At 41.9% G+C, this 24,702-nt stretch overlaps 2 protein-coding genes across 10 annotated transcripts in view; one reads left to right on the top strand and one right to left on the bottom strand.

Annotated features, from left to right (window-relative positions):
- Rpgrip1 (RPGR interacting protein 1) overlaps positions 1-4,307 on the bottom strand; it is a 51,385-nt gene extending 47,078 nt beyond the window's left edge. Inside the window, exons 1-2 of the mRNA XM_021182684.3 lie at positions 4,235-4,307; positions 1,682-1,823 (exon numbers count right to left, since the gene is read on the bottom strand). Coding sequence (XP_021038343.1) covers positions 1,682-1,823; positions 4,235-4,307 — 215 coding nt within the window. The remainder of the gene's footprint in view (positions 1-1,681; positions 1,824-4,234) is intronic.
- Positions 4,308-12,799: 8,492 nt separating this feature from the next.
- Hnrnpc (heterogeneous nuclear ribonucleoprotein C) overlaps positions 12,800-24,702 on the top strand; it is a 28,382-nt gene continuing 16,479 nt past the window's right edge. For 6 of the 9 annotated variants that reach the window (XM_021181233.3, XM_021181231.3, XM_021181227.3 and 3 more), the window contains exons 1-2: positions 12,800-12,932; positions 18,475-18,500. The gene's annotated coding sequence lies outside the window, so the exon portion shown is untranslated. Of the gene's footprint in view, positions 12,933-17,967; positions 18,197-18,474; positions 18,501-18,615; positions 19,192-24,702 lie in introns of those variants that run through there. The other 3 variants (XM_085828622.1, XM_021181222.3, XM_085828623.1) reach the window with 3 other exon arrangements.

Here is a 24,702-nt window from a genome sequence, read left to right as displayed (position 1 = left end):
GGCACCTCCATGCATACACACAGACACATGCACATTAATAAAAAATAAAATAAATCTTTTGGGGGGGGGGTTTCGAGACAGGGCTTCTCTTAAAAAGAAAACAAAAACAAAATAAGTAAAAAATTTAAAAATCCCTGTTAGGGGGAACAACTGCAACTTATTTATCAGTCCCAGGTTCACCTTTGCTCTAACGCCCCCTTAGCCAGGTGCTACTGCTGCGATAACTGAGTGTAGAATTAGTCCTTCACTGTGGCAGCACCAAATTTAGAGCAAACTCCTACTCTCTTACACTCTCCCTTAACGACCTAAGCAAAGTGCAGAGACTCCCGTGCACACTTACTGAGTTGCCTTGATCCCCCTTGTGGTATGCATTTTCTCTGTGCTCTGTCCCTCTCAGCTGTAACAAATAATACATTCAACTAGCTCAGCTCCACATACGAGCAGGTGGTGGTCCACGCCTATAATCCTAGCACTCCGGAGACAGAGACAAGCTGATCTCTATGAGTTTGAGACCAGCCTGGTCAACATAATAAGTTTCAGGCCATCCAAAGCCACATATCAAGGCCCTGGCTCAAAAGAACAAAACAAAACAACAACAGCAAAACAGATCACCTGCACCTATGTTACTAATGTTGGCCTTGGCTCCAAGGCCCTGAAGTCTTGAAGATAGACTTCAGAGTGCTCATCTTTCTCTGTGTGTATCTTCCTTCACCCCATCTCTGAATCCTGCCTTGGTGCACCCAGAGATCCACCTTTGAAAACCCGTAGCCTAAGATCACTTATGTATGTATACGGAAGATTTTTTTTTTTTTTTTTTTTTTGAGACAGGGTTTCTCTGTATAGCCCTGGCTGTCCTGGAACTCACTTTGTAGACCAGGCTGGCCTTGAACTCAGAAATCCGCCTGCCTCTGCCTCCCTAGTGCTGGGATTAAAGGTGTGCACCACCACGCCCGGCCGGGAGATTTTGGAGTTAAGGGCTTTAGCTCTGCCACTTGCTACATGTGATCATAGGCAACTTATGTAGGCTCCCCAGGTCTCCTTCTCCTCCTGTCTTCACACTAGTAAATGAGTTAGCAGATTTAATAGTAAATCAGTACGTCCATGTACAGAATATGCAACACGCCTTTATGTATGATCTTTACTTTTCAAAGGAGAAATCCCTTTTCAGATTTGTGCCTATCCCTTGTTCGGCCAAGATTCACTCTGTCTCCATCCCCTCTCTTGCAGCCAAGCAGGACCCTGACTTGTCTCTTGCTTTTTTACTGATACGCTAATCACAGGTTACTTGGGTTGCTCTGTGATCTCTGGTCAATTGTGAGGTATATGGTAGAAAATCAATAAAGCAATAGTGTTTGCAAAAATATTTTGGAGGAAAAAGAAAGGGGCTAGAGGGGCTGGAGAGATGGCTCAATTGTTAAGAGCACTGACTGCTTTTCCAGAGGTCCTGAGTTCAATTCCCAGCAACCACATGGTGGCCCACAACCATCTGTAATGAGATCTGGTGCTCTTTTCTGGTGTGTCTGAAGATAGCTACAATGTACTCATATATATATAATAAATAAATATATTTTTTAGGCCTGACATCCTTGATGTTTGAGTCACTTTTGGTATATGCAACTAAGCAACACAATCCTTTCAATTTAGCATGGAGCCAATGTGAAATTTTAAGAATTCCGGGTACCTTCTGTTTTTATCTCGTTGCTTTGGAGAAGGTTCCTTCACCAATGTGGGCTCTTCATGGAGGTGAAAGCGTCTGCAGTTCAGCTCCTTCTGGTTCATCCTGCCCAAGTGCGGCTGGGCCTTTACATTCTTACCCAAAGTCCCTGAAGAGAGTAATCAGAGAATAGTCTTACTTGTTTATTTATTTTATCTCATTTGTTTTTAAAGAGTCTCGGACCTGGTATGATTGCAGAAGCATTTAATTCCAGCACTCAGGATGCAGAGGCAGGCAGAGCTGTGAGTCTGAGGCCATCTTTGGTCTACCGAGTGAGTTCCAGGGCAGCCAGGGCTACACAGAGAAACCCTGTCTTGAAAAAGAATTGGTGCACCGTGTCTTTAATCCAGCACTCAGGAGACAGAGGCAAGAAGATTTCTGTGGGTTCAAGGCCAACCTAGTCTAGGTCAGGCCAACGAGGGTAACACCTTGAGGCCCTATCAACATATAAAAGAAGCTAGTGGGCAGGAAGGCTTCCACGCCCTTTCCTGGCAGGCTACATACAACAGACACTGCATGCTTGAAAGAGCTCCCCATACGCATAGAGCCACCAGGAGCTTTGATGGTTGGTTTGTTTGTTTTTTGAGACAGGGTTTCTCTGTGTAGTTCTGGCTGTCCAGGAACTCTGTAGACCAGGCTAGCCTTGAACTCAGAAATCCACCTGCCTCTGTCTCGTAAGTGCTGGGACTAAAGGCATGCACCACCACTACCCAGCTAAAATCTTTATTATTAGAATTTCAGCCAGGCAATGGTGGCACACACCTTTAATCTCAGTACTTGGGAGACAGAGGCAGGTGGATTTCTGAGTTCAAGGCCAGCCTGGTTTACAGAGTAAGTTCCAGGACAGCCAGGGCTATACAGAGAAACCCTGTCTCAAAAACCACACACACACACAAAATAATTTCAGGGGCACTCTGAGTGTCTCAGACTATACATCCATCTCGTCTTTTTCAGGTTTCCCTTGAACCAGAGGCCAGTGCACACAGGACTATAGGATGACAGGACTTGGTTGGTTTAATTTTTCAAATAAAATTGTTTAAGTTTGAAAAGAAAAAACTAAAAAGCCAGCAACTTCAATGGCTGAGAAGATGTCTCAGTCTGGAAAGGCCTTGTCTCACAATCTGAGAATCTGAGTGTAGACCTCAAGAATCCACGCGGAAAGGTCAGATGTGGTGGCATGTGCCTGTGACCCCAACAGTGGCAAACTGGGTGGCCAAGACAAGGGGCTACCTGGAAATTCACAGGCAAGCTATCTAGGTTACAGAGTCAAGTCCTGAGCCAATAAGTGACCCTGTCTCAAAGCAAAAGTTGGAAGGTGTCAACCACCCAGACTGGTCTTTGACCTCTAGTATGTACTCCCTCACATACAGATGTGCACACAATATGCACACATGGAATCAGAATAAAATATTAGGAATATCTAATGTGAGAGCTAGAGAGACGGCTCAGTGGTTAAGAGCACTGACTGCTCTTCCAGAGGTCCTGAGTTCAATTCCCAGCAACCACATGGTGGCTCACAACCATCTATAATGGGATCTGATGCCTTCTTCTGATATGTCTGAAGACAGCTACAGTGTACTCACATACATTAAATAAATAATTTTTTTTAAAGAAAGAATATCTAATGTGGAGGGTTGAGTAGGAATGGCTCCCATAGACTCCTGTGTTTGAATGCTTGGCCCATGGAGACTGGACTGGCCCTATTAAAAGGTGTGGTCTTATTGGAGGAAGTGTGTCAGTGGGGGCGGGGTTGGGGGGGTTATATGCTCAAGTGCACATAGGGTGGTACATAGTCTCCTGCTGCCTGTGGATCATGATGTAGAACTCTCAGCTTCTTCTCCAGCACCGTGTCTGCCTGCATGCCACAATGTTTCCTGCCATGACATTAACTGACTAAACCTCTGACTGTAAGCCAGCCCCAACGAAATATTCTCCTTTAGAAGAATCACAATGGGGGCTGGTGAGATGGCTCAGTGGGTAAGAGCACCCGACTGCTCTTCTGAAGGTCCAGAGTTCAAATCCCAGCAACCACATGGTGGCTCACAACCATCTGCAACGAGATCTGGCGCCCTCTTCTGGAGTGTCTGAAGACAGCTACAGTGTACTTACATATAATAAATAAATAAAAAAAAAAAAAAAAAGAAGAATCACAATGGTCATGGTGTCTCCTCACAGACATAAAACCCTAAGGCATCTAAGAAGGCTCAGAGGTGGCTCAGTGGTTAAGAGTACTTACTGTCCCTGCAGAGGACTCGGTTCAGTTCCCAGCACCTACACGGTGGCTTACAACCATCCATAACTCCTGTTGGAGGAGATCTGAGCTTCACAGCGCTGCAGGCATGTGACGCATCTGCACACTCGTGTATACACATACACATACAATTAAGTAATATTTAAATAAAAGGAAAATTTAAGAAAAGGGCTGAAAGAAAACAGTCACCACTGTGAGGACTGTCATGGCAGACAAGGAATTCTCTCAATCAGTGAAGGCGTCCATAGCTAGGCACTGGATTTACCTACCTTTCAACAGAGGACTCGAATCTGTGTCTCTAACTGGCAGATCCTCTGGCATATAATCTAGAAGATGCTGCATCACCTCAATGATCAGGCTGTAAGAGAGCCCAGAAGACATTGAGTAAAGGAAAAGTCTTCATGAAATTATAACTGTGAACTGGACCGTCGTCTACTGCAGGAGCTCCCTAAATTGCAGTAGGAATTCCCCAGGACTTTGTGATAGCATTTGACACATCATACTTATACTTGTGGTGGTGTAGACACATAGAAGGTCATGCACTCAGTAATGACATGGCCTGGAACTCACTTCTCTTTGCCTCCCACATACTGGGGTTAAAGGATTGCACCGATAGACTCAGCTTTTATAGTTTGTGAAATATAGCGTGTCTATGCCCTGAGTGAGTGCCCCTTTGGGAACACAAGAGTGAAGATGGCTGCCTTGCTTGGGTTTGGAGGAAATCTAGAAAGAAGCACCTCCTTGTTCTTATGAGAGGCAGGATGATAAGCTTCAGGCCAGTTCCAGTTACATAGTTAGACACTGTTTTAAAAAGAATGATAAGTAAGCTGGGAATGGTGGCATAAGCTTTAATCCCAGCACTCAGCTGGGAGATAAAGGCAAACTGATTTCTATGAGTATTAGGCCAGTCTGGTCTACATACTGAGCTCCAGGACAGTCCCTGTCTATCTAAAAAACCAAACAGTAGCAGCAGCAGCAGCAACAACAACGACAACAATAAAAACCACCACCACCAACAGAGAAAGTCAAGAATCCCTCTCTTTTGAACAAATGAGCAATAGAGGCAAGAGTGTGGCACTGGCAGGTTGTGACTTTTCCCCTGTTATTGGTAAGTTGGGGAGAGTGCAGAAGAGCCTGGGTATGATGGCATAGGCCTGTCAGGAGGACACAGGAGGATAACCACAAATTCTGGGCTAACTTGGTCTACATAGTGAAGTCCAGGCTAGACAGGGGTCTACTGGAGACCCATCTCGAAAGGTGAAAAACAATTCATAATGGGTATAGAAGAGACAAAGGTGTAGGGAGGTATTGCTTTTGTTCAGTAAGGGTGGAGGTCCCGGAGGTGGAGGACGGGTTTGGGACACCAAATCTTTGACAAGGAGTTGGTTATGGGATAGACCTAAGAAAGTAAGAGGATTAAAGATGACTTGGTGGCTAGTAATAAGAGGACAAAATGAATACACTTATTTTGCTCTTCTCAAAAGCATCAAGGTAAAAAAATGAGAGATTATAAATATTCATTAGACATAAACTTACAGTCCTGGCTCCTTCCAGAGAGTTCTGTGCAGTTCTTTCCCCTGGATACCCTGCTGTCTCTAATACTGCTTCCAATCCTCTCTGTCTCCTGCTGGCCCCAGGAGACACTAATCCAGGCCTTTTAGCTGTTAACTCTTTGTAGCTCTGTTTCTAGCTTTCTTCCTAGAGAAGACTGTACTTTTCCCTCATCGCATGCTGAACTTGGAGAGACAGCAGATATAGCATCAACCCAGGACCTTCTCCACTAACGCTGAACCTGGGAAATACATGATTGGCTGAAGGTTCACAAAAATGAGTTCGTATTGGGGGAAAATGGCATTTCCATGAGTTGTTAAAGGACCAGGTGTGGGATCCCTTGCCTGTAATCCCAGGACTCTGGCTGAGGCAGGAGCAGTGAGTCTCTAGCTAGCTGGGCCTACATAGCTATTATCTTAAACAAACAAACAAACAAGGCCAGGCGGTGGTGGTGCACACCTTTTTTTTTTTTTTTTTTTTTTTTTGGTTTTTCGAGACAGGGTTTCTCTGTGTAGCCCTGGCTGTCCTGGAGCTCACTTTGTAGACCAGGCTGGCCTCGAACTCAGAAATCTGCCTGCCTCTGCCTCCCGAGTGCTGGGATTAAAGGCGTGCGCCACCACGCCCGGCAAGTGGTGCACACCTTTAATCCTAGCACTTGGGAAGCAGAGGCTGCTGAAGCTCTATGAGTTTGAGACCAGCCTGATCTACAAAATGAGTTCCAGGACAGCCAGGGCTGTTGCACAGAGACAGTTTCTCTAAAAACAAAAACCAGTCACTGGAAGGCCAAGACAATGGGAAAGGACTTCTAAGGAGTTCTGAGCTCTTTTTTTTTTTTTTTTTTTTTTTTTTTTTTTTTTTTTTTTTTTTTTTTTTTTGGTTTTTCGAGACAGGGTTTCTCTGTATAGCCCTGGCTGTCCTGGAACTCACTTTGTAGACCAGGCTGTCCTGGAACTCAGAAATCCGCCTGCCTCTGCCTCCCAAGTGCTGGGATTATCTGAGCTCTAAAAAGGAATAAGGCCTGACTTAATCCGCGGCACCCAGAGCCTTCTCAAGTGAAGATGAATCCGATCGTTTACTATTTTCCCATGAGAGTTTAAGGCAGCCTCTTCTGCCATCTCTCTGGCTTGGTTTGGTTTTGATTTTCACGACAAGGTTTCTCTGTGTAGCCCTTGACATCCTGGACCAGGCTGGCTTCAAACTCAGAGATCTGCCTGTTTCTGTTTTCTTTTTCTTTTTTCTTTTTTTAAAGATTTATTTATTTATTATATATGTAAGTACACTGTAGCTGTCTTCAGACACACTCCAGAGGAGGGCGCCAGATCTCGTTACGGATGGTTGTGAGCCACCATGCGGTTGCTGGGATTTGAACTCTGGACCTTTGGAAGAGCAGTCGGGTGCTCTTACCCACTGAGCCATCTCACCAGCCCCGCCTCTGTTTTCTAAATGCTGGGATTAGAAGTGTGCTCCACCATCCCCTGTTGCTTGTTGTTGAGACTTGGTTTTACTGTGCCACCCTGGCTGCGTAGGAACGCAAGTAAAAACTTGGTTTTACTGTGCCACCCTGGCTGCCTCAGTAAAGGAGCCTGAGCAAACTCACAGAGAATCCAAGTGTGGGATTAACGGTGTGTATAAGACCTGGGTATGTTTTTTCCTTTCCCTTTTTTTTTTTTTTAAGATTTATTTATTTATTTTATGCTTGTGCGTACACTATAGCTGTCTTCAGACACACCAGAAGATGGCATCAGAACTCATTACAGATGGTTGTGAGCCACCACGTGGTTTCTGGGATTTGAACTCAGGACCTCTGGAAGAGCAGCCAGTGCTCTTAACCCCTGAGCCATCTCTCCAGCCCCCTTCCTTTCCTTTTCTTTCTTTCCTTTGAATTAGAGTTTCTCTACATAGTCCTGGCTATCCTAGAACTAACTATGAGACCTTGTCTCAAATAAATAAATAAATAAATAAATAAATAAAATAAAAAAGAAAAGCTTCTGTGTGTGAATTTTACAATGGCAGGCTATAATTATATATATATTTTTAAAGATTTGTTCATTTATATTGTAACTGTCTTCAGACACACCAGAAAAGGGTGTCAGATCTCATTACAGATAGTTATGAGCCACCATGAGGTTGCTGGGATTTGAACTCAGGACCTCTGGAAGCAATCAGTGCTCTTAACCACTGAGACGTCTCTCCAGCGCTTATACTTTTATATTTTTATAATTAATTTTAATATATAATTATATATTAATATGATAGGTAAATAATCAATTTATATAATTAAATTTATATTTCAGAGCTATAATTTTATATTTTATATTTACTCCCTGTAAGTTTTTGTATTTTTTAAAATATTCTTTCTTTATTTATTTATTTTGGTTTTTCGAGACAGGGTTTCTTTTTTTTTTTGGTTTTTTGAGACAGGGTTTCTCTGTGTAACCCTGGCTGTCCTGGAACTCACTCTGTAGACCAGGCTGGCCTCGAACTCAGATATCCACCTGCCTCTGCCTCCCAAGTGTTGGGATTAAAGGCGTATGCCACCACACCAGGCTTAAAATATTTTTTAAATAACATTTAGATGCTTGCTCAAAAGTCATTCTCTACTATCCTAAGAAAACACTAATGACATGTAAATTCTATCAACTAAAAAGCACTTTGGACAAAGCCTAGTTCAAGAAAAATTGTCGGGGCTGGAGAGATGGCTCAGTGGTTAAGAAAGCTTACTGCTTTTCTGAAGGTCCTGAGTTCAAATCCCGGCAACCACATGGTGGCTCACAACCATCTGTAATGATCTGACGCCCTCTTCTGGTGTGTCTGAAGACAGGGACAGTGTACTTATCTATAATAATAAATAAATCTTTAAAAAAAAAAAGAAAAATTGCCAGAGGATGAACTCTCAGACTTCAGAGCCAGAACAGATGGTGACTGTGTTAAAGGAGGATTAATTTATAAGAAGCTGGATTTAGGTCATTGCTGGGATGAAAGAGAGCAAAGGAGACAGAAGAAAGAGAAAAAAGCTTTTAGCATAAAGGAAACAAAAATATAGCTGGGGAGATGGCTCAGTGGTAAAGTGTTTGATACACACCAGCATGAGGACCAGAGTCCATTCAGAATTCACATAAAAGCCTGGTGCCAAAAACCAACCCAACCTAGCCCAACCCTGGTGCCATGGTGTGTATCATAACCACAGCGCTGATGTAGAAAAAAATTTTTTTCTTTCTCCCACTAGATAGGGTTTCTCTGTGTAACTTTGGTTATCCTGGAACTCACTCTGTAGTCCAGGCTGGCCTACATCTCACAGAGATTCACCTACCTCTGTGTCCTGATTGCTGGGATTAAAGGCACTTGCCACCACCCTTCTAAAAAAGGTTTTTAAATTAAAAATAGCTAGCTTTAGCTGGTGTGGTGGCCCACTCCTTTAATCCCACCTTGGAAAAAGTACAAGAGAATCTCTGAGTTAGAGGATAGCCTAGCCTACAGAATTCCAGGAAAACCTGTCTCAAAAAAAAAAACAAAAAAACAAAAAAACAAAAATGAATGAATGAATGAATGAGACTAGCCTTTCAAAAGCCACAAATTCCATAAATCTCCCTCACTTTGTAAAATTTGGGGGCAAATCTTTTAATCTCCCCCACCTAGTAAATTTTTTTTTTGTTTTTTGTTTTTTTGGTTTTTTTGAGTCAGGGTTTCTCTGTATAGCCTTGGCTGTCCTGGAACTCACTTTGTAGACCAGGCTGACCTCGAACTCAGAAATCCGCTTGCCTCTGCCTCCCGAGTGCTGGGATTAAAGGTGTGCGCCACCAAGCCCGGCTTGGAAATCATTTTTAAAAAAGATTTATTATTATAAACAAGTATGCTGTAGCAGGGCATTTGATCTCATTACAGATGGTTGTGAGCCACCATGTGGTTGCTGGGACTTGAACTGAGGACCTACAGAAGAGCAGTCAGTGCTTTTACCGGCCAAACCATCTCACCAGCCCATAAATCATTTGTTTACACACCCATCTTCCCTCCTTTGTATTTCTGGAACCTGATGGCCTAAAGCCATCTTGTTCTTCCTTTCCTTCATGTCATTTTCCCCAAGTCTTTTAGAATCTGCCCAGTCTTGAAACACAGCCCACGGGAAAGACACAGTCACCACCTGTGTCAGAGGCGGGAGGATCACTGTGAGTTGGATGCCAGCCCGGTCTACTTATAGGCTGCATAGTGCAACCCTGCCAAATAAATAGCATTAAAACAAAGCGAACTTCCTGCTTGCTAGTCCGGTTTGGATTGGGGTGCACCTCCCCCACCAAAACAAACTCCTTTACAGAACTGCTTTGCCTCTGGTTAGGAGCTCGGTCAGAGGAGATTCTTGCTTGTTTGTTTCTAACACCAGGGAAGTAAAAACAGAAGGATCCTGGGGTTCAATGGCCAGCAAGCCTAACCAAATCTTAACTGGGCTCCCATTTCATGCAGTCAGGTGGTACGCCTTTAAATCTCAGCGGTAGGAGACTGAGACAGGTGGATCTCTGTGAGTTGGAGGCCAGCCTTGGCTATAGAGCAAGTTCCAGGACAGTCAGGGCTACCCAGAGAAACCCTGTCTTGGAAAAACAATAAACAACCGTAACAAAGCTCATCCCAAGAAGGGCTCAGTGCCACACTGGAATTCTGAACACCCAGTGTAGTCACCAGCTGCCTAATAAAGAATTTGTCCTGGCTTAAACTCATGTTTGAACAGTCTTGTCTGACTCTCTGACAGCTTTGGCTATCTTGGATAAGGCTGGTCTTGAACTCAAAGATCTGCCTGCCCTTTCTCCAATGCTGGGATGAAAGGCCTGCGCCACTACACCTAGCTTTGTGTTTTGCTTTAATAAAAATGCTAATAATGCTAATAATAGATTTAGGGCCACTGGGTTGGCTCAGTGGTAGAGGTTCCTGCAGTCAAACTTGCTGACCCTAGTTCAATCCTTAGGGCTCACTTGTTGTAAAGGGTGAAACAATTAGCACAGGTTTTCTTTTGTTTACTAGTGTGCCTTCCAAAATAAACAACTAGCCAGGCGGTGGTGGCGCACCCCTTTAATCCCAGCACTTGGGAGGCAGAGGCAGGCGGATTTCTGAGTTCGAGGCCATCCTGGTCTACAGAGTGAGTTCCAGGACAGCCAGGGCTACACAGAGAAACCCTGTCTCGAAAAAACCAAAAACCAAAAAGCAAAGCAAACCAAACCAAACAAAACAAAACAAAAAAACCAAAATAAACAACTAAACGTAAAATAGGAGCTGGGGAAGGTGGCCCAAGGCTTTGATCCCAGTACTTAGAGGCAGACAGATCTCTAATTCAAGGTCAGCCTACAAAGTGAGTTCCGGGACAGTCAGGAGGGCTACACAGAGAAACCCAGTCTGGGAAAAGAAAAGAAGAAAAAAGAAAAGAGAAAAATAAGCCCGGTGCGGTGGCACTCGTCTTTAATCCCAGCACTCAGGAGGCAGAGGCATGTGGATTTCTGAGTTCAAGGCCAGTCTGGTCTACAAAGTGAGTTCCAGGACAGCCAGGGCTATACAGAGAAACCCTGTCTTATATGGGCGGAATAGAGAGAGAGAGAGAGAAAAAAAAAAAAAAATAGAAGCTTTCCCTAACAGCAACACACAGATTTCCACTCTTTCTCTATTTGTCTCTTTGTTGTACTGAGGATTGGACTAAGCACCTTGGGTGTGTTAAGCAAACTCCCTATCACTGAGCCTAGCATTTGTCTTGTTTAATTTGTAAAAAAGTCTTGTGCATGTGTGTTTTGTCTGCAGGTGTGTGTATGATGTGTGTGCCTGGTGCCCAGAGGCCAGAGGAGGGTGTTGGCTGGAGTTGAACTGGAGTTATACGATGAGCCCTTTTGTGGGTGTTGTAAAATCGAACCTCTGTCTTTTGGAAGAGCAGCAGTTGTTAACTGCTAAGCCATCTTTCTGGCTCCCCAGTTATCAGCCTGTCTGTCAATCTACCTACCTACTTATATTTATTGTTTTTTTCAAGATAGAGTTTCACTCTATAGCTCTAGCTGTCCTGAAACTTGACCAGACTGGCTTGCACTTGAAACACCACCTAGCCCCAACTTTTCTTTTTAAAAATAAAAACGATGTAAAATTGGGAATACAAAAACTCAGACTGGTTCACATAAAATAAATCTTTTAAAAATGACACAGGCTGGGCTGGAGAGATGGCTCAGAGGTTAAGAGCACTGACTGCTCTTTCAAAGGTCCTGATGGTAACCACATGGTGGCTCACAACCATCTGTAGTGGGATCTGATGCCCTCTCTGGTGTGTCTGAAGACAGTTACAGTGTACTCATATAAAAAAAGTAAATAAATTTTTTTCTTAAAAGAAAAGAAAAAGAAAATGGCAAAGGTTTAAAGATCTAAAGAAGATCTAAAAGATTTTTTAAAAAAATCAGGAAAAATTTCTGGGATACAATCTCCTTTTCTCCGTAGGCTATATACATTTCGGTGTATTTAATGTTCCTACAGTATAACCAGAGCTTTAGTGGCAGACCAAACCGGAGGGGATTAAGTTGTCTATTCTAGGAAGTGGGAAATTGAGGTGGCTGGCCATTAGGTTTGCAGATTGTGTGAAGGCTTGGGACAAGGAAGCGGGTTTATAGGAGGACAGGTAATTGCTCCTGCAGGAGAGAACTACAGAACCCAGTTGGTTTGGAGGGGGAGCTGTTCGCTGAGAAGGCCACGTCCTCCCAACAGCATATAGAATCTGGCAGTAAGAAGGGATCTGAATCTGATAATAACTGCAGAGCTAGTAGGCGGCCTAGAGGTAACTCTTCTCGCTTCTCCGAAGCTTGTTTGCGCTTCCCTTTTTCTAGGCCTGGGGCTAGGGCAGGCCCTTTGCACCCGCTACCGGACTCCACCCAGGCTCTCCCACCCCCGCGCCGGGGAAATGCGGTGATCTGGCCGGACCTGGGAACTCTCGGAAGCACTGATAGGACGATGCGGCCGTCAGTCAGATCCGCCGGATACCCGGATGAGAAGCTGTGCGCGATACAAAGGCGAAAATTCCACCCAGCTTTCCGTCTGGTACAGTGACCAATAACCATCCGTCAGTCACTAAGTGGCATGAAGCTGAACCAATTACTAACTAGCCTCTGTTACGCATGTGGAAATTCTCGCAATTAGCCCAACCCACCTCGGATTATGATTGGACAGAATTGTGAGGAGCGGTAGCGTTCTCTAATTAGGAGCGGGAGCGAGAAAAGTCACAGCCAATAGGAACGCCTCCAGGAGCGAGGCGGGGGCTGGACTTTCGCCTCGGCGGCAGAGGAGCTCGGGGGCCATTTTGTGAGGAGACGGAGAGCGAACGGTTGTGTGGTTCCTCGCTGTTGTAGCTCCGGCGTCTCGGCGTAGACTCCCAGTAGGAGAGGCGGTCTCTTCTCTCTCTCCTTCCTCTTGGTAAGCGAAGGGGGCGAGTGCAGGGGAGGCCCTGGGCTGCTGGGCCCCGCCAGGGGATGTAAGGGGGAAACCGGCCTCGCGGCAGAAGCCGAGGCCGCGTTTGTTCCCGTGCGGTGGGGACTTGGGTCTCAGGCGGGAGGCAACAGGGCCTCGGCTAGCTGGCGCGGAGTCAACCTAGTGACCTCCAGGGCACGGTGCGTACGAAAATACCCTGTCTGCGCGCTCGGGTTTAACGGCTACTTTGATTTTTTTTTCGCCCATCAGGGATTCCAAGGGGGGACCAAGAAAGCGAAGAACGAAATGCTTGTTGTTGATGTAATTGTCGGGGATGTCTTACCGATTCCATTATCACTTCGGAAGATAGATGCCGGGTGGGGGTAGGGGAGCGATAACATGGTGGTGTCCGACTGGAAGCTTCTAAATTCCAGGCCGGCTATATGGCATCTGAACGGCGTTTTAACAATAGGTTGAGTAATCATTACTTTTTTCCTCTAGGGGTAAAATGGTTAAAAGTCGGAGTGCTTGTGTTTGTAAAGGGAAGTGCGGAAGATTAATTTTAATTGGAATAATTACAGTTCACTTTTTATCTGCAGGTTACAAATCATAAGTTAGTGGAACTTTGCTTGAGGTAGGTACTACTGTCATAGAGAGAATTGAGACAGACTTAAAAGCGGTTGACAGGATCATACTAGACAGGTCAAGTATTTTCACTGAGTTTCTAGGTGGCGCACGCCTTTAATCCCAGCACTTGGGAGGCAGAGACAGGCGGATCTCTTTGAGTTCTAGGCCAGCCCGGTCTACAGAGAGAGAGTTCTAGGACTGCCCAGGATACACAGGGAAACTCTGTTTCCAAAAAAAAGGAAAAAGGCCTATTTGGGAGGGGGGGCTTTCACTGATGTTAGCAGAAAAATTTCAAGCTGGACTTGGGAACAATAATTAAAAGGCACAGCAAGGGTTTACAGCTACCCCAGTACTAGTCCTCTCCCTCTAAAACTCAAAAATGCAGTTTACAGTTATGTATGATAGTGCAGGCCAGTAATCTTTGCGTTGTGGAGGCTCTGAGACGGGACCCCTTACCCATTGCAAGGCAGCCCAGGACTACATAGTAAAACCGTGCTTAAAAACAAATTAGTTTCTCTCTTGTAGGTGTTGAGTTCTTTTTAATGTAGCCTAGTGGTAGTGTTTAGTATTCAGGGGACCTGGATTCAATCCCTGGTACTAAGAGTGTGGGGTTTTTGTGTCATTAATTTACTTGGGAGTTATTAGGTAAACTTATTATAAAATTGGTATTTCACTGTGTATGATGGCACAGTCTTTAATCTCAGCACTAGAAAAGCAGATAACTGAATTCAAGGCCAGCCTGGTGTAGAGTTCCAGGACAGCCAGGGGTACACAGAAAACAATTGGGGTTTAAGTCACAAAAAAATGGTACTAATTTTAGTTAAACTATACAAATTTTACTTTAAAGCATACTTCATAGAATGCAAATGGCCTAATCTTGTAATTTGAGCACTTGGGAGATAGAGGTAGGAAGAGTTTGAGGCCATCCTTGGTCCAGCTTGGGGTATTGACCCTCTCTAAAGGAAAAAACAGCTTCCTACATGTCTTTTTTGTTTGTTGTTTTTTTTCCCTCCCCCCTAGAAAGGGTTTCTCTGTAGCCTTGGCTGTTCTGGAACTCATTCTGTAGACCAGGCTGGCCTCGAACTTAGAAATCTGCCTGCCTCTGCCTCCCAAATGCTGGGATTTGGCTCTTCTCTTTCTTTTTTTCTTTCTTTCTTTTTGACTTATTATTGAGTACACTGTAGCTGTCTTCAGACTCACCAAAAGAGGGCATCAGATCCTATTACAGATGGTTGTGAGTCACCATGTGGTTGCTGGGAATTGAACTCAGGACCTTTGGAAGAGCAATCAGCGCTCTTAACTGCTGAGCCATCTTTCTAGTGTTTTGTTTTTTTGTGACATGGTTTCTCTGTAATAGTCCTGGCTTTCCTGCACTCACTCCCTTTGTAGATCAGGCTGGCCATGAACTGAGACCCATCTGCCTCTGCCTAAGAGTGATGGGATTAAAGATGTGTGCCTTTATAAAGTAGAGTAGATAAAGGGTAGAGAGTTTTGCCCTGATGAAGGGTGAAAAGTAGGTAAGAGGAAGTCATCCATTAAAAATAGTGTTATAAATAAACGTCAGCCGTTATGCAAGAAGGTTATTGGTGGTGGTAGTTAAGGTATACCTGACATTAAGTGTTAGAAATGTAGGCCAGGCTTGGTAGGGCACCTTCAGTCTTGCAGAGCATATGGATATCTTGCAGTTGAGACCAAATTCAAATGATAGCATTGACAACAGAGGAAGCTGTTAGATTTGCAAGGTTTGGATCTTCTCATTTGCCATGGTCAAGCCATTTTCAGAAATGCTTGGTAGTAACTATTTCTTCTGTAGAGAAACATGTTTGCAATTTGATCTCTAGATGGATTGGCTTGTGATCTTGTTATGAATGGGAGTGGGTTGTTCAAGCAAGTAAGGAATATATTCCCAAATAATTTGTTACAATCTTACAGATGATATTAAATGCTAAGTGTAAGTTACTAACTAGGGAGTATAACAATTGAAAAATCTTGGCTGAGTAAAAACTATCTTATAAATATCCAGTAAATTAGGCTGCTGGATTTGTTTTGAACTGTAAAGCAAACTAGACTACCTAATTTATACGGAAAATTTGAATTCTCATTTAACATGACTCATTGTTGAAAGTAGTTGACAAAATACACAAAAAAGTCCCACCTCATCCCCACTGTTTCCTGCTCTTACTGGTGAAGTATACCCTAGTAAGGGAGTGTACTTTCTTGGGAGGCAGGGACAGGCAGGGGCAAGCAGATGTCTGAGCTGGAGGCTAGCATGGCCTAAATAGCTAGTTATAGGCCAGCCAGTGTTAACAGATGAGATCTCATCTTAAAAGGAAAAAAAAACCTAGTCATTGCTATTGACTTCCTTAAAAACAGTATGACAACCAGCGGTCACCTAAGTTTATTGGTATTTGTTCTTAGCATTATTTACACACCTCATAACTATTTTCATTGGAAGGGTTATGGTTTTGTATGAACTAGATTTACTGAAGAATTGACTGGTGAAAATTTTCTTGGTGTTTATTACTGTTTTTGAAAAGCTACATTGAGTATTGGTTCCCACTATCAGTTTAAAAAAAGACTGCTGGGCTCTGGACTACCAGTTTCCAGTTGAGTCATATGGTTCTCTAGAGTTTACATTTTTAATAAGTACCAGGTGATGTTTCTTGTTTTGACTCATTTTTGAGTGTCCTTTTAGAAGAGCTCATCCAGACAAACCTTAATGAGAGTATGGCCTAGAAATACTTAAATTTTATTTTCTCTGTGTATGACTGCATGTATTGTATGTGCACTGTGTGCTTGTCTGCTGGAGATGTAAGGGATAAAGAAAACATAGGACCCCCTGGAACTAGAATTAGGTGTGAGCTAGCATCTGAGTGCTGGAATTAGAACCTCTGAGAGCAGTGCTCTTATCTGCTGAACCTTCTTTCCAGCTCCTATATATATGTTCTTTATGTAGTGAAAGACATTGTGCTTTTAAAAAAAGTAGCAGCAGCTCATTAGTTTGATAACATAGGTGAGATTACTTGTTGACATAAAACAGGTAATGCTTTCTTTTTACATTGCTGCTTTTTTGTTTTGGTTTTTGGCTTTTTCCAGACAGGGTCTCATACAGCTTGGTGCTCTGGCTGATCTTGGAATTCACTATGTAGAGCAGGCTGGCCTCCCAACCCAGATCCTCCACCTTCCTCTGCCTTCCTAATGTTGGGACTAAAGGAGTGTAAAATTATGCACAGCTGCTTTTTAAGCCTATGAATGTCTTGTATGTGTACTAAGGATTTCTTTCTTTTTCTTTCTTTTTTTAATCTATCAGGCTAACATCCTGAAGATTTTGGTACTGGGTTCAGGGTAGAAGTACCAGATAGAATTTTTCTTTTCTAAAATACAGACAACTTTCAAATATAAATGTTCTACCTAGAAACTTACTCTATAATTTTTCTATTTATATAATGCTTGTTTACTTGAAATTGATACTTTGTCTTAATAGTTACAGTACTTGTTCTGTTTGTAGTCTTCTTGGTATTTTTAAATAAGGGTCTGCTTGATAAAAACTGATAAAGTGATCAGTTTAAAAATTTCAACAAGAAATTTGTAATGGGAAATTAAGGCCTCATGTCTTAATGAAATGAAATACAACCAAGTCTTGCTTATTTACACAATGAATAGATACTAAACTGCATCTCTTTTTAGCTGATGAAACAATCAGTTTGTGTCATGTACATTGTTTCAGTTTTTCATTATGTGTCAGATTTTTCATACATTGGAATTAGTTAGGTACACTAGGTGAGCTAAAAATGGGACACATCCATAAGGGCACAATTTTTATTACCTGTTTCATGACATAAACTGTTCATGGACACTTCCTCCATTTCTATGGTTTTCACTGTCAGTGATGATGAATAAAAGGGCTGGCTCCTTTTTAAGAACATCTTTCACTCTGGCTGTAGAACCTTATCAAAGTCTTACAGTCTTCACTCTTTGGTTTTGAGAATAGATGAGTCCCTTTTAGTGTATGTCTTCATGGTAGACCATTCATTCACCTTTAGCCTTTATTAGTCATAGGAAAAAAATACATGGCCTTAGGTTTTGAAACCCATTAATCTGTTATTCACTTCATCTCCATTTGTTGGCCTGGTTTTTCTGTATTTTTGTTGCCCAAACTGCTGATTACGAAGTGAACATACAATATCAGTCCCCTTAAAGGGGATACAGACTTTAGTTAACTTCAGCCACCTACTGATGCTGGTGAATCGTAAAAACAGTCACTATAAAAGTGATTCTCTAAAGGCTCTCTCCCTCCCAGTGAAATGTTAATGCTTTACCAAAATGTGTTAGATGCAACAGACAGTTTTCTGTCTTGGGTTTAGGGCACATTTCTGAGGAACTATGACTCAATCTGTCCCTTCTCCTTTCACAGGGCAGCAAGGCGAACCCCATCCTTACTCACTGGAGCTCAGCTTTGATTTTTAACTTCCCTTCCCCACCTTTCCAGAACACACACATTCCCATTTCAAAATTGATTTTATAAAGACATTTTAAATATACTGATGCAACTTGGTGTGCACTACGGCAAACATACAGGTGTTTTTTTAAAAATTATTTCCAAAAAACAACAAAACAAAACAAACGGGACCTGGATTTAAGATGTAATTTTTAAAATTTCTATTTCTATTTTTTTCTGCAGCAGTTGGGTTAGAGGAGGAGCCTTTTAGCCTCATAAACTGACCTCTCTACTTCCTCGTGTATTTTTAAGATTAACTGATGATGTGGAAAGGGCTTTGCTTGTCTGCTATTGAGAACATTACCCTTGCGGTTTTTGTGGAAACTGCTTTTGGAAAAGAAAAGAATTGAACTTTACTGACTTGACATTTTTAGACCTCCCGTTTTTCTAATCTGGGCTATTTTTATTTTTGTTTTTTTACAGTGAGATTTTTTTGATCTTCAGCTACAGTAAGTTATTACAATTTTTTTTTTACATTTTTCCTGACTTTCGCTGGTTTCCTTTTTATTGTTGTTACTTACTAGTTATTATTATTACTATACTTATAATGGTGATGATGATGATGATAATGATGATTTTTAAACGGATTAAAGTGGAGTTTTTCTGAATGTTAACTTTCTTCAGCCTCCTGATTGACTTTGGAGTTTTCCATCTTGGGAGAGAAAGTGAAGGTGTTAGCATTTTTAAGTAGCTTGATCACATAAACCCTTTCTCTCCCAACCCCACCCTTGCCCCCAACCCCTTCCCCACACTGGAAATAATTTTACTGGCTGTTAAGTCTTTGACCTTATTTTTCCTGATCTTTAACTTAACTGTTTTAGAGCATCTCTGGACGTCTGTATTTTTAATTTTTTTTTATTTTTATTTTTTTTCTTTTTAATCTTTCATTTGTTAGATTTTTAAACTGTGCTGCAATAAAATGTGTGTGGTACTATTTAACACCTATAATGGTGATGGCATTTTCCCAAAAAGCCATCTTCCTACTGTTTCCCTTGAAATCCCATCCTGCTTTTCCTGTACACTACCCCTCACAAACCACAAGCCACAGCAACATGGATGCCCAGTCTGGAGCAGCAACAGCCAGGATGACCTGGAGCCAGGGGGGCCTTCGGAACAGATGTATACCCTTCCTGGGTGATGGTAAGAGGTGTGAGGTCCACTTGGTTTCATTGCGAAGACTAGGAAATAGACTCATTTATATTTAGTTGATGTATAGGTAGAGCTGTGGAAATGAAGTGCCTCCTTTTAGACAATTGTTTCTCAGGTTATCTTTGAGCTGTTTAGAGTAATCTTTGGGATCTGGGTATAAAGCTTAGTTGACAAGGGCATAGTTTGCATAAGGACCCTGTGCTTTGATTCATGGTACTCCATAAACTGGCCAGGTGACACCTAGGATCCATGCAGTAGTATAAGAAGTTCAAGGACTTCCTTAGGTTTTATATAGTTTGAGGCCAGCCTGAAATATATGGATTTTGCTTATATGTAATCTTTGTACAGATTCAGATTATATTTATTTTAAAGCACAAGTTTTAAGATAAATACTTGAATGCCTATAATGACAGCACTCCTAAGTTGAAAAGGAGTTAGAGGCTAGTGTGGTGCCACTCTGGAAAAAACAAAAATTACATTGATCCAACCTTAAGAAATACAGTAATACCAATAGCATCAATCCTGTCTCACACAAATATTTTTATGAATTTAAGAAAAAGGTAAGCCTTTTAAAGTTTAAAATAGGAAGACCTGTTTAATTTCTATAGCTACATGAACTGAGATTGTCCAGCAATGACTTGAACCCCAGTTAACTATTACTTGAGTGTAACACAAGTTCATTCTTGAGTAGTATAAAAGAATACATCTGGGATAATGCAGTGGTTAAGAGGGCATAGGTAGCTGGAGTTAAGGATATTACTGTTTTTTGATTTTTCAAGACAGGATTTCTCTGTGTAGCCCTGGCTGTCCTGGAACTCACTCTGTAGACCAGGCTGGCCTTGAACTCAGAAATTCGCCTGCCTCTGCCTCCCAAGTGCTGGGATTAAAGGCATGTGCCACCACTGCCCGGCTAGAGTTATTCTTTTCTTTTTCTTTTCTTTTTTTTTTTTTTTTTTTTTTTGGGTTTTTGAGACAGGGTTTCTCTGTATAGCCCTGGCTTCCTGGAACTCACTTTGTAGACCAGGCTGGCCTGGAACTCAGAAATCCGCCTGTCTCTGCCTCCCGAGTGCTGGGATTAAAGGTGTGTGCTACCATGCACGGCTTAGAGTTATTCTTAATAAGTTTTCAATCTAGATAGAGTCCTGTGACATTTGGGTATATCATATGCCTTCTCATGCTTGAACAAAAAGTAAATTCTAGGTCAAATGATGGTGCTTTCCATGAAAACTTTTACCTCTCATTGTATGTTGTGTTGCAGCTGCTCATAGGGCCAGTTTGATTCCTTCATCTACAAGTTTTTTTTTTTTTTTTTTTAAGGTTATGCTTTTCTTGTTTTGGGGATCAAGTATCTGTCAGGAGAATCTCAGACTACTCATTGGTGACAGATGGAGTGAGAAATGATACTATATAAGATTTATGTACAGCTCTATAGAAGATAGCAGTAGTAGGTGCATTATCAGAAGGCCACTGACACTTTTTTTTTTAGGCATTGCCATTTTTTTAAAGATTTATTTATATGAGTACACTGTAGCTGTCCTTAGACACACCAGAAGAGGGCATCAGATCTCATTACGGGTGGTTGTGAGCCACTATGTGGTTGCTGGGAATTGAACTTGGTACCTCAAGCCCTGGCTGTCCTAGAACTCACTTTGTAGACCAGGCTGGCCTCGTACTCATTTTCATTTTTAGAAGTTAAATTGGGTTTTTACAATGTATGTCTGTTAATTTGTACATGCTTGGTGCCCTCTAGGACCAAAAGTAGGCTTTAGGTCCCCCTTGAACTGGCATTTAGAATTGTTGTGTGAGTGCTGGATATTGAACCTGCATTCTTTGGAGGGGTTTGTACCTGCAGAGCTCTAGCCCCCAAAGCAATCACTTTTTAAAATTAATTTTTGAAGAGAAAGAAAATAATGGTTGAGGTCTGTGTGACTAAATATATTGGTTTATTTTTCTCTTCCCATCTCACTTGACATTTATCATTTAAACCAGTGGTTCTCAACCTTCCTAATGAAACCTTTTAATAGGGTTTCATGTTGTGGTCAGCCCCAACCATAAAAGTACTTTGTTGTTACTTCATAACTAATTTTGCTACTGCTATGAATCATACTAGAAATTTCAGATATGTGATTCCCTGGGGGAATCTCAACCCTCAGATTGAGAAACAAAAACCTAAGCCAGTGTGAAGCTATTCAACTTTGCTTTCAGGTTGTTGCTGTTTCTTTAACTATTGGAGTTGTGTTTGACTCTCAGTCTGTTCTTACTTAGTTCTCATTCCATGAGCTGTTCCAGACCTATGATTTTTGTATATTATCTGAAATGATTGTCATTAAATTTATATAACAGTATGGACGATTTGTATCTATTCAGTAACCTATATGGTAGATTTGCTGAACCAACTTCAAGCAGGGTTAACTCATTCCTGATGCAGAGCCGAAATTGCCATCTTGTTTTCCAAGGCCAGCCTGGTGGCCTTCAATGTGATGATACCTAATGTTTTAGAAAAGGAAAAAAATAATTATTTTAAAGACAAACTGTATCTAGGCAAGTATATTTTAAGCAAAACTTTCCTAGTACTCTTAGTTCTTTTGATGCATTTTTTTTCTAAGTTAATCTTTCAATGTTTTTATATTAACATTAAAAGCTGTTGGCTAAAATTAGGCCTAAGAAGACTTAACTGAGCCGGGCGTGGTGGCGCACACCTTTAATCCCAGCACTCGGGAGGCAGAGGCAGGTGGATTTCTGAGTTCGAGGACAGTCAGGGCTACACAGAGAGAAACCCTGTCTCAAAAAAAAAAAAGTGCAGCAGTGTCAGGAAGTAGTTCAAGGATATCTTGAGCTGTATAGAGTTCAGAATGAGGCCTATTTTCAAAAAGTTTTAAAAATGGGTTAGTTACAATTTTTGAAACTTCCTGGGCTCTTTTGATTTTCAAGACAAGTTTTCTCTGTAGCCCTGGCTGTCCTGGAATTTCTTTTGAAGACCAGGCTGGCCTCAAACTCAGACCTACCTGCCTCTGCTCATTAGTGCTGGGATTAAAGGAATGGGCCACTCTAGTGGATTCTTATTTCAACACTAAAGTGATACCCTGATCTCCCCCACATGCACCTTTTTTCCCCCATTTATTTGTTATATGTAAGTATACTATAGCTGTCTTCAGATACTCCAGAAGAGGAGTGTCAGATCTAGTTACAGATGGTTGTGATCCACCATGGGATTTGAACTTAGGAGCTTCAGAACAGCAGTGCTCTTAACCACTGAGCCATCTCTCCAGCCCTCCCAAAAAAACAGTGCTTAGCTCCAGTCCTGTTAATGGTCACACTATGGTCCTGGCTAGCCTGGAAATCAGGCCAGATTCAGATCTATCTGCTTTTGGAATGCTTATGATGAAAGGTGTGTCACCACTCATATGGATACTTGACATTTTACCTTGGTAAAAAAGGCAAGGGGCTGGAAAGCTGCCTCAGCAGATAATAACTATTGTTCTTTTTGTAGAATATCTTAGTTCAATTCTGAATATTAACATGATGTTTCCAAAGCAGCTAAAACTCTAGTTCAAGGGCATTTGATACTTTCTTGTTGGCCTAGGCACTCAAGTGGTATTCATACATGCAGGCAAAGCACTCAGAATACAGACCTAAAAAACAAAACCAAAAACAACTGGCAAAATTGTACTTCAGCATCTTGACTTTTTTTTATTCATTGTAGGTTTCTCAGTTTTTGTATACTTATATTCAGTGGCTACCATGTCAGTGATATCACTTACTTATTTCATATTTTTTTATTCATTTTATTAAAAGAATTCAAACATTCTATGTGTGTGTATGCATTTGCTCCTGTGCTTGAGTCCAGAAGAAGAGTACACTGGATCTGTTGGAGCTAGAGTTACTCGTGTTTGAGACTTATATGGGTGTCGCCATCTGACCTTTTAAAATAAGACCATTTATTCTTGCAGAAGATTTCGCTTCAATTCCCAGTAATCCCATTGTGGCTAATAATCACAATTACAGTTTAGAGAATCTAATACTCTTTTTTTTTTTTTTTTTTTTAATTTATTTTGTGTATCAGTACACTGCAGCTGTCTTCAGACACACACTAGAAGAGGGCATCAGATCCCATTACAGATGGTTGTGAGCCACCATGTGGTTGCTGGGAATTGAACTAAGGACCTCTGAAGAGCATTCAGTGCTCTTACCCATTAGCCATCTCTCCAGCCTGAGTCTTCCTTTTTCTGGCATCTGGACATTAACTGGTTGGACATACATAGTGGCATATCTTTATCCCCTGCATATTTGGCAGAGGCAGGTAGATCTCAATTTCAGGCCAGCCTTGTCCATAGTTTTGCTTGTCTTTGTAAACTTACATATACTTCTAGTTTCCTATTTCAAATTGACTGGCTTGAGGGTAGAGGTAGCTCAAATCCTAGTACCCACTTGGCAGCTCACAACTGTTTGTAACTTTAAGTTCCAGGATCCCACACCTTCAACACCAATGCATAATTTATTTTTTTTCCAAGACAGGGTTTCTCTGTATAGCCCTGGCTGGCCTCAAACTTAGAAATCCGCTTGCCTCTGCCTCTCAAGTGCTAGGATTAAAGGCGTGTGCCACCACTGCCGAGCCATAATTTTTAAAAAGGACTTAGTAACAAATTTAAGCTTTTCTGACCAGTTCTGGCTGATATTTTACAATATGAAGTATAGTTTAAGCAAAATATACTCTTTCGTACTCTTAATAAAGCAGTATAGTTTGAAGATACATTTCTTTCTTTTTTTTTTTTGTTTTTTTGTTTTGTTTTGTTTTTTTGTTTTTTTGGAGACAGGGTTTCTCTGTGTAGCCCTGGCTTCTTGGAACTCACTTTTGTAGACCAGGCTGGCAAATCCGCCTGCCTCTGTCTCCCGAGTGCTGGGATTAAAGGAGTGTGCCACCACGTTGTTGTTTTGTTGTTGTTGTTTATTTTGTTTTGTTTTGTTTTAAAGATTTAATTATTTGTAAGTACACTGTAGCTGTCCTCAGACACTCCAGAAGAGAGAGTCAGATCTCTTTATGAATGGTTGTGAGCCACCATGTGGTTGCTGGGATTTGAACTCCAGACCTTCAGAAGAGCAGTCGGGTGCTCTTACCAGCACCCATTTCACCAGCCCCACATTTGTTTCTTTTTGGTTTTTCGAGACAGGGTTTCTCTGTATAGCCCTGGCTGTCCTGGAACTCACTCTGTAGACCAGGCTGGCCTCGAACTCAGAAATCCGCCTGCCTCTGCCTCCCGAGTGCTGGGATTAAAGGCGTGCGCCACCACGCCCGGCCACATTTGTTTCTTAAATTAATCTTTTTAACTATAAAAACCTTTGTATTAAAAGCTGGTGACAATTTCTTTACATTGTAAAGAAAACTTGTTGCTGTTGTCCTTGAGGATTGTATATACCAGAGTTAGAATTTAAATGTTAAATGTCTTATTGCCAGGTATGGAGCCTGAGGCAGGAGGATTGTTGGTAAATTCAAGCCCAGTCTGG

The sequence above is a fragment of the Mus caroli genome, unplaced genomic scaffold (genome assembly GCF_978045245.1).
Source record: "Mus caroli unplaced genomic scaffold, Mus_caroli_1 scaffold_12, whole genome shotgun sequence".
Taxonomy (NCBI): domain Eukaryota; kingdom Metazoa; phylum Chordata; class Mammalia; order Rodentia; family Muridae; genus Mus; species Mus caroli.
The sequence above is the reverse complement of the archived record's forward strand: the minus strand, read 5'-3'. Positions and strand labels throughout refer to the sequence as shown.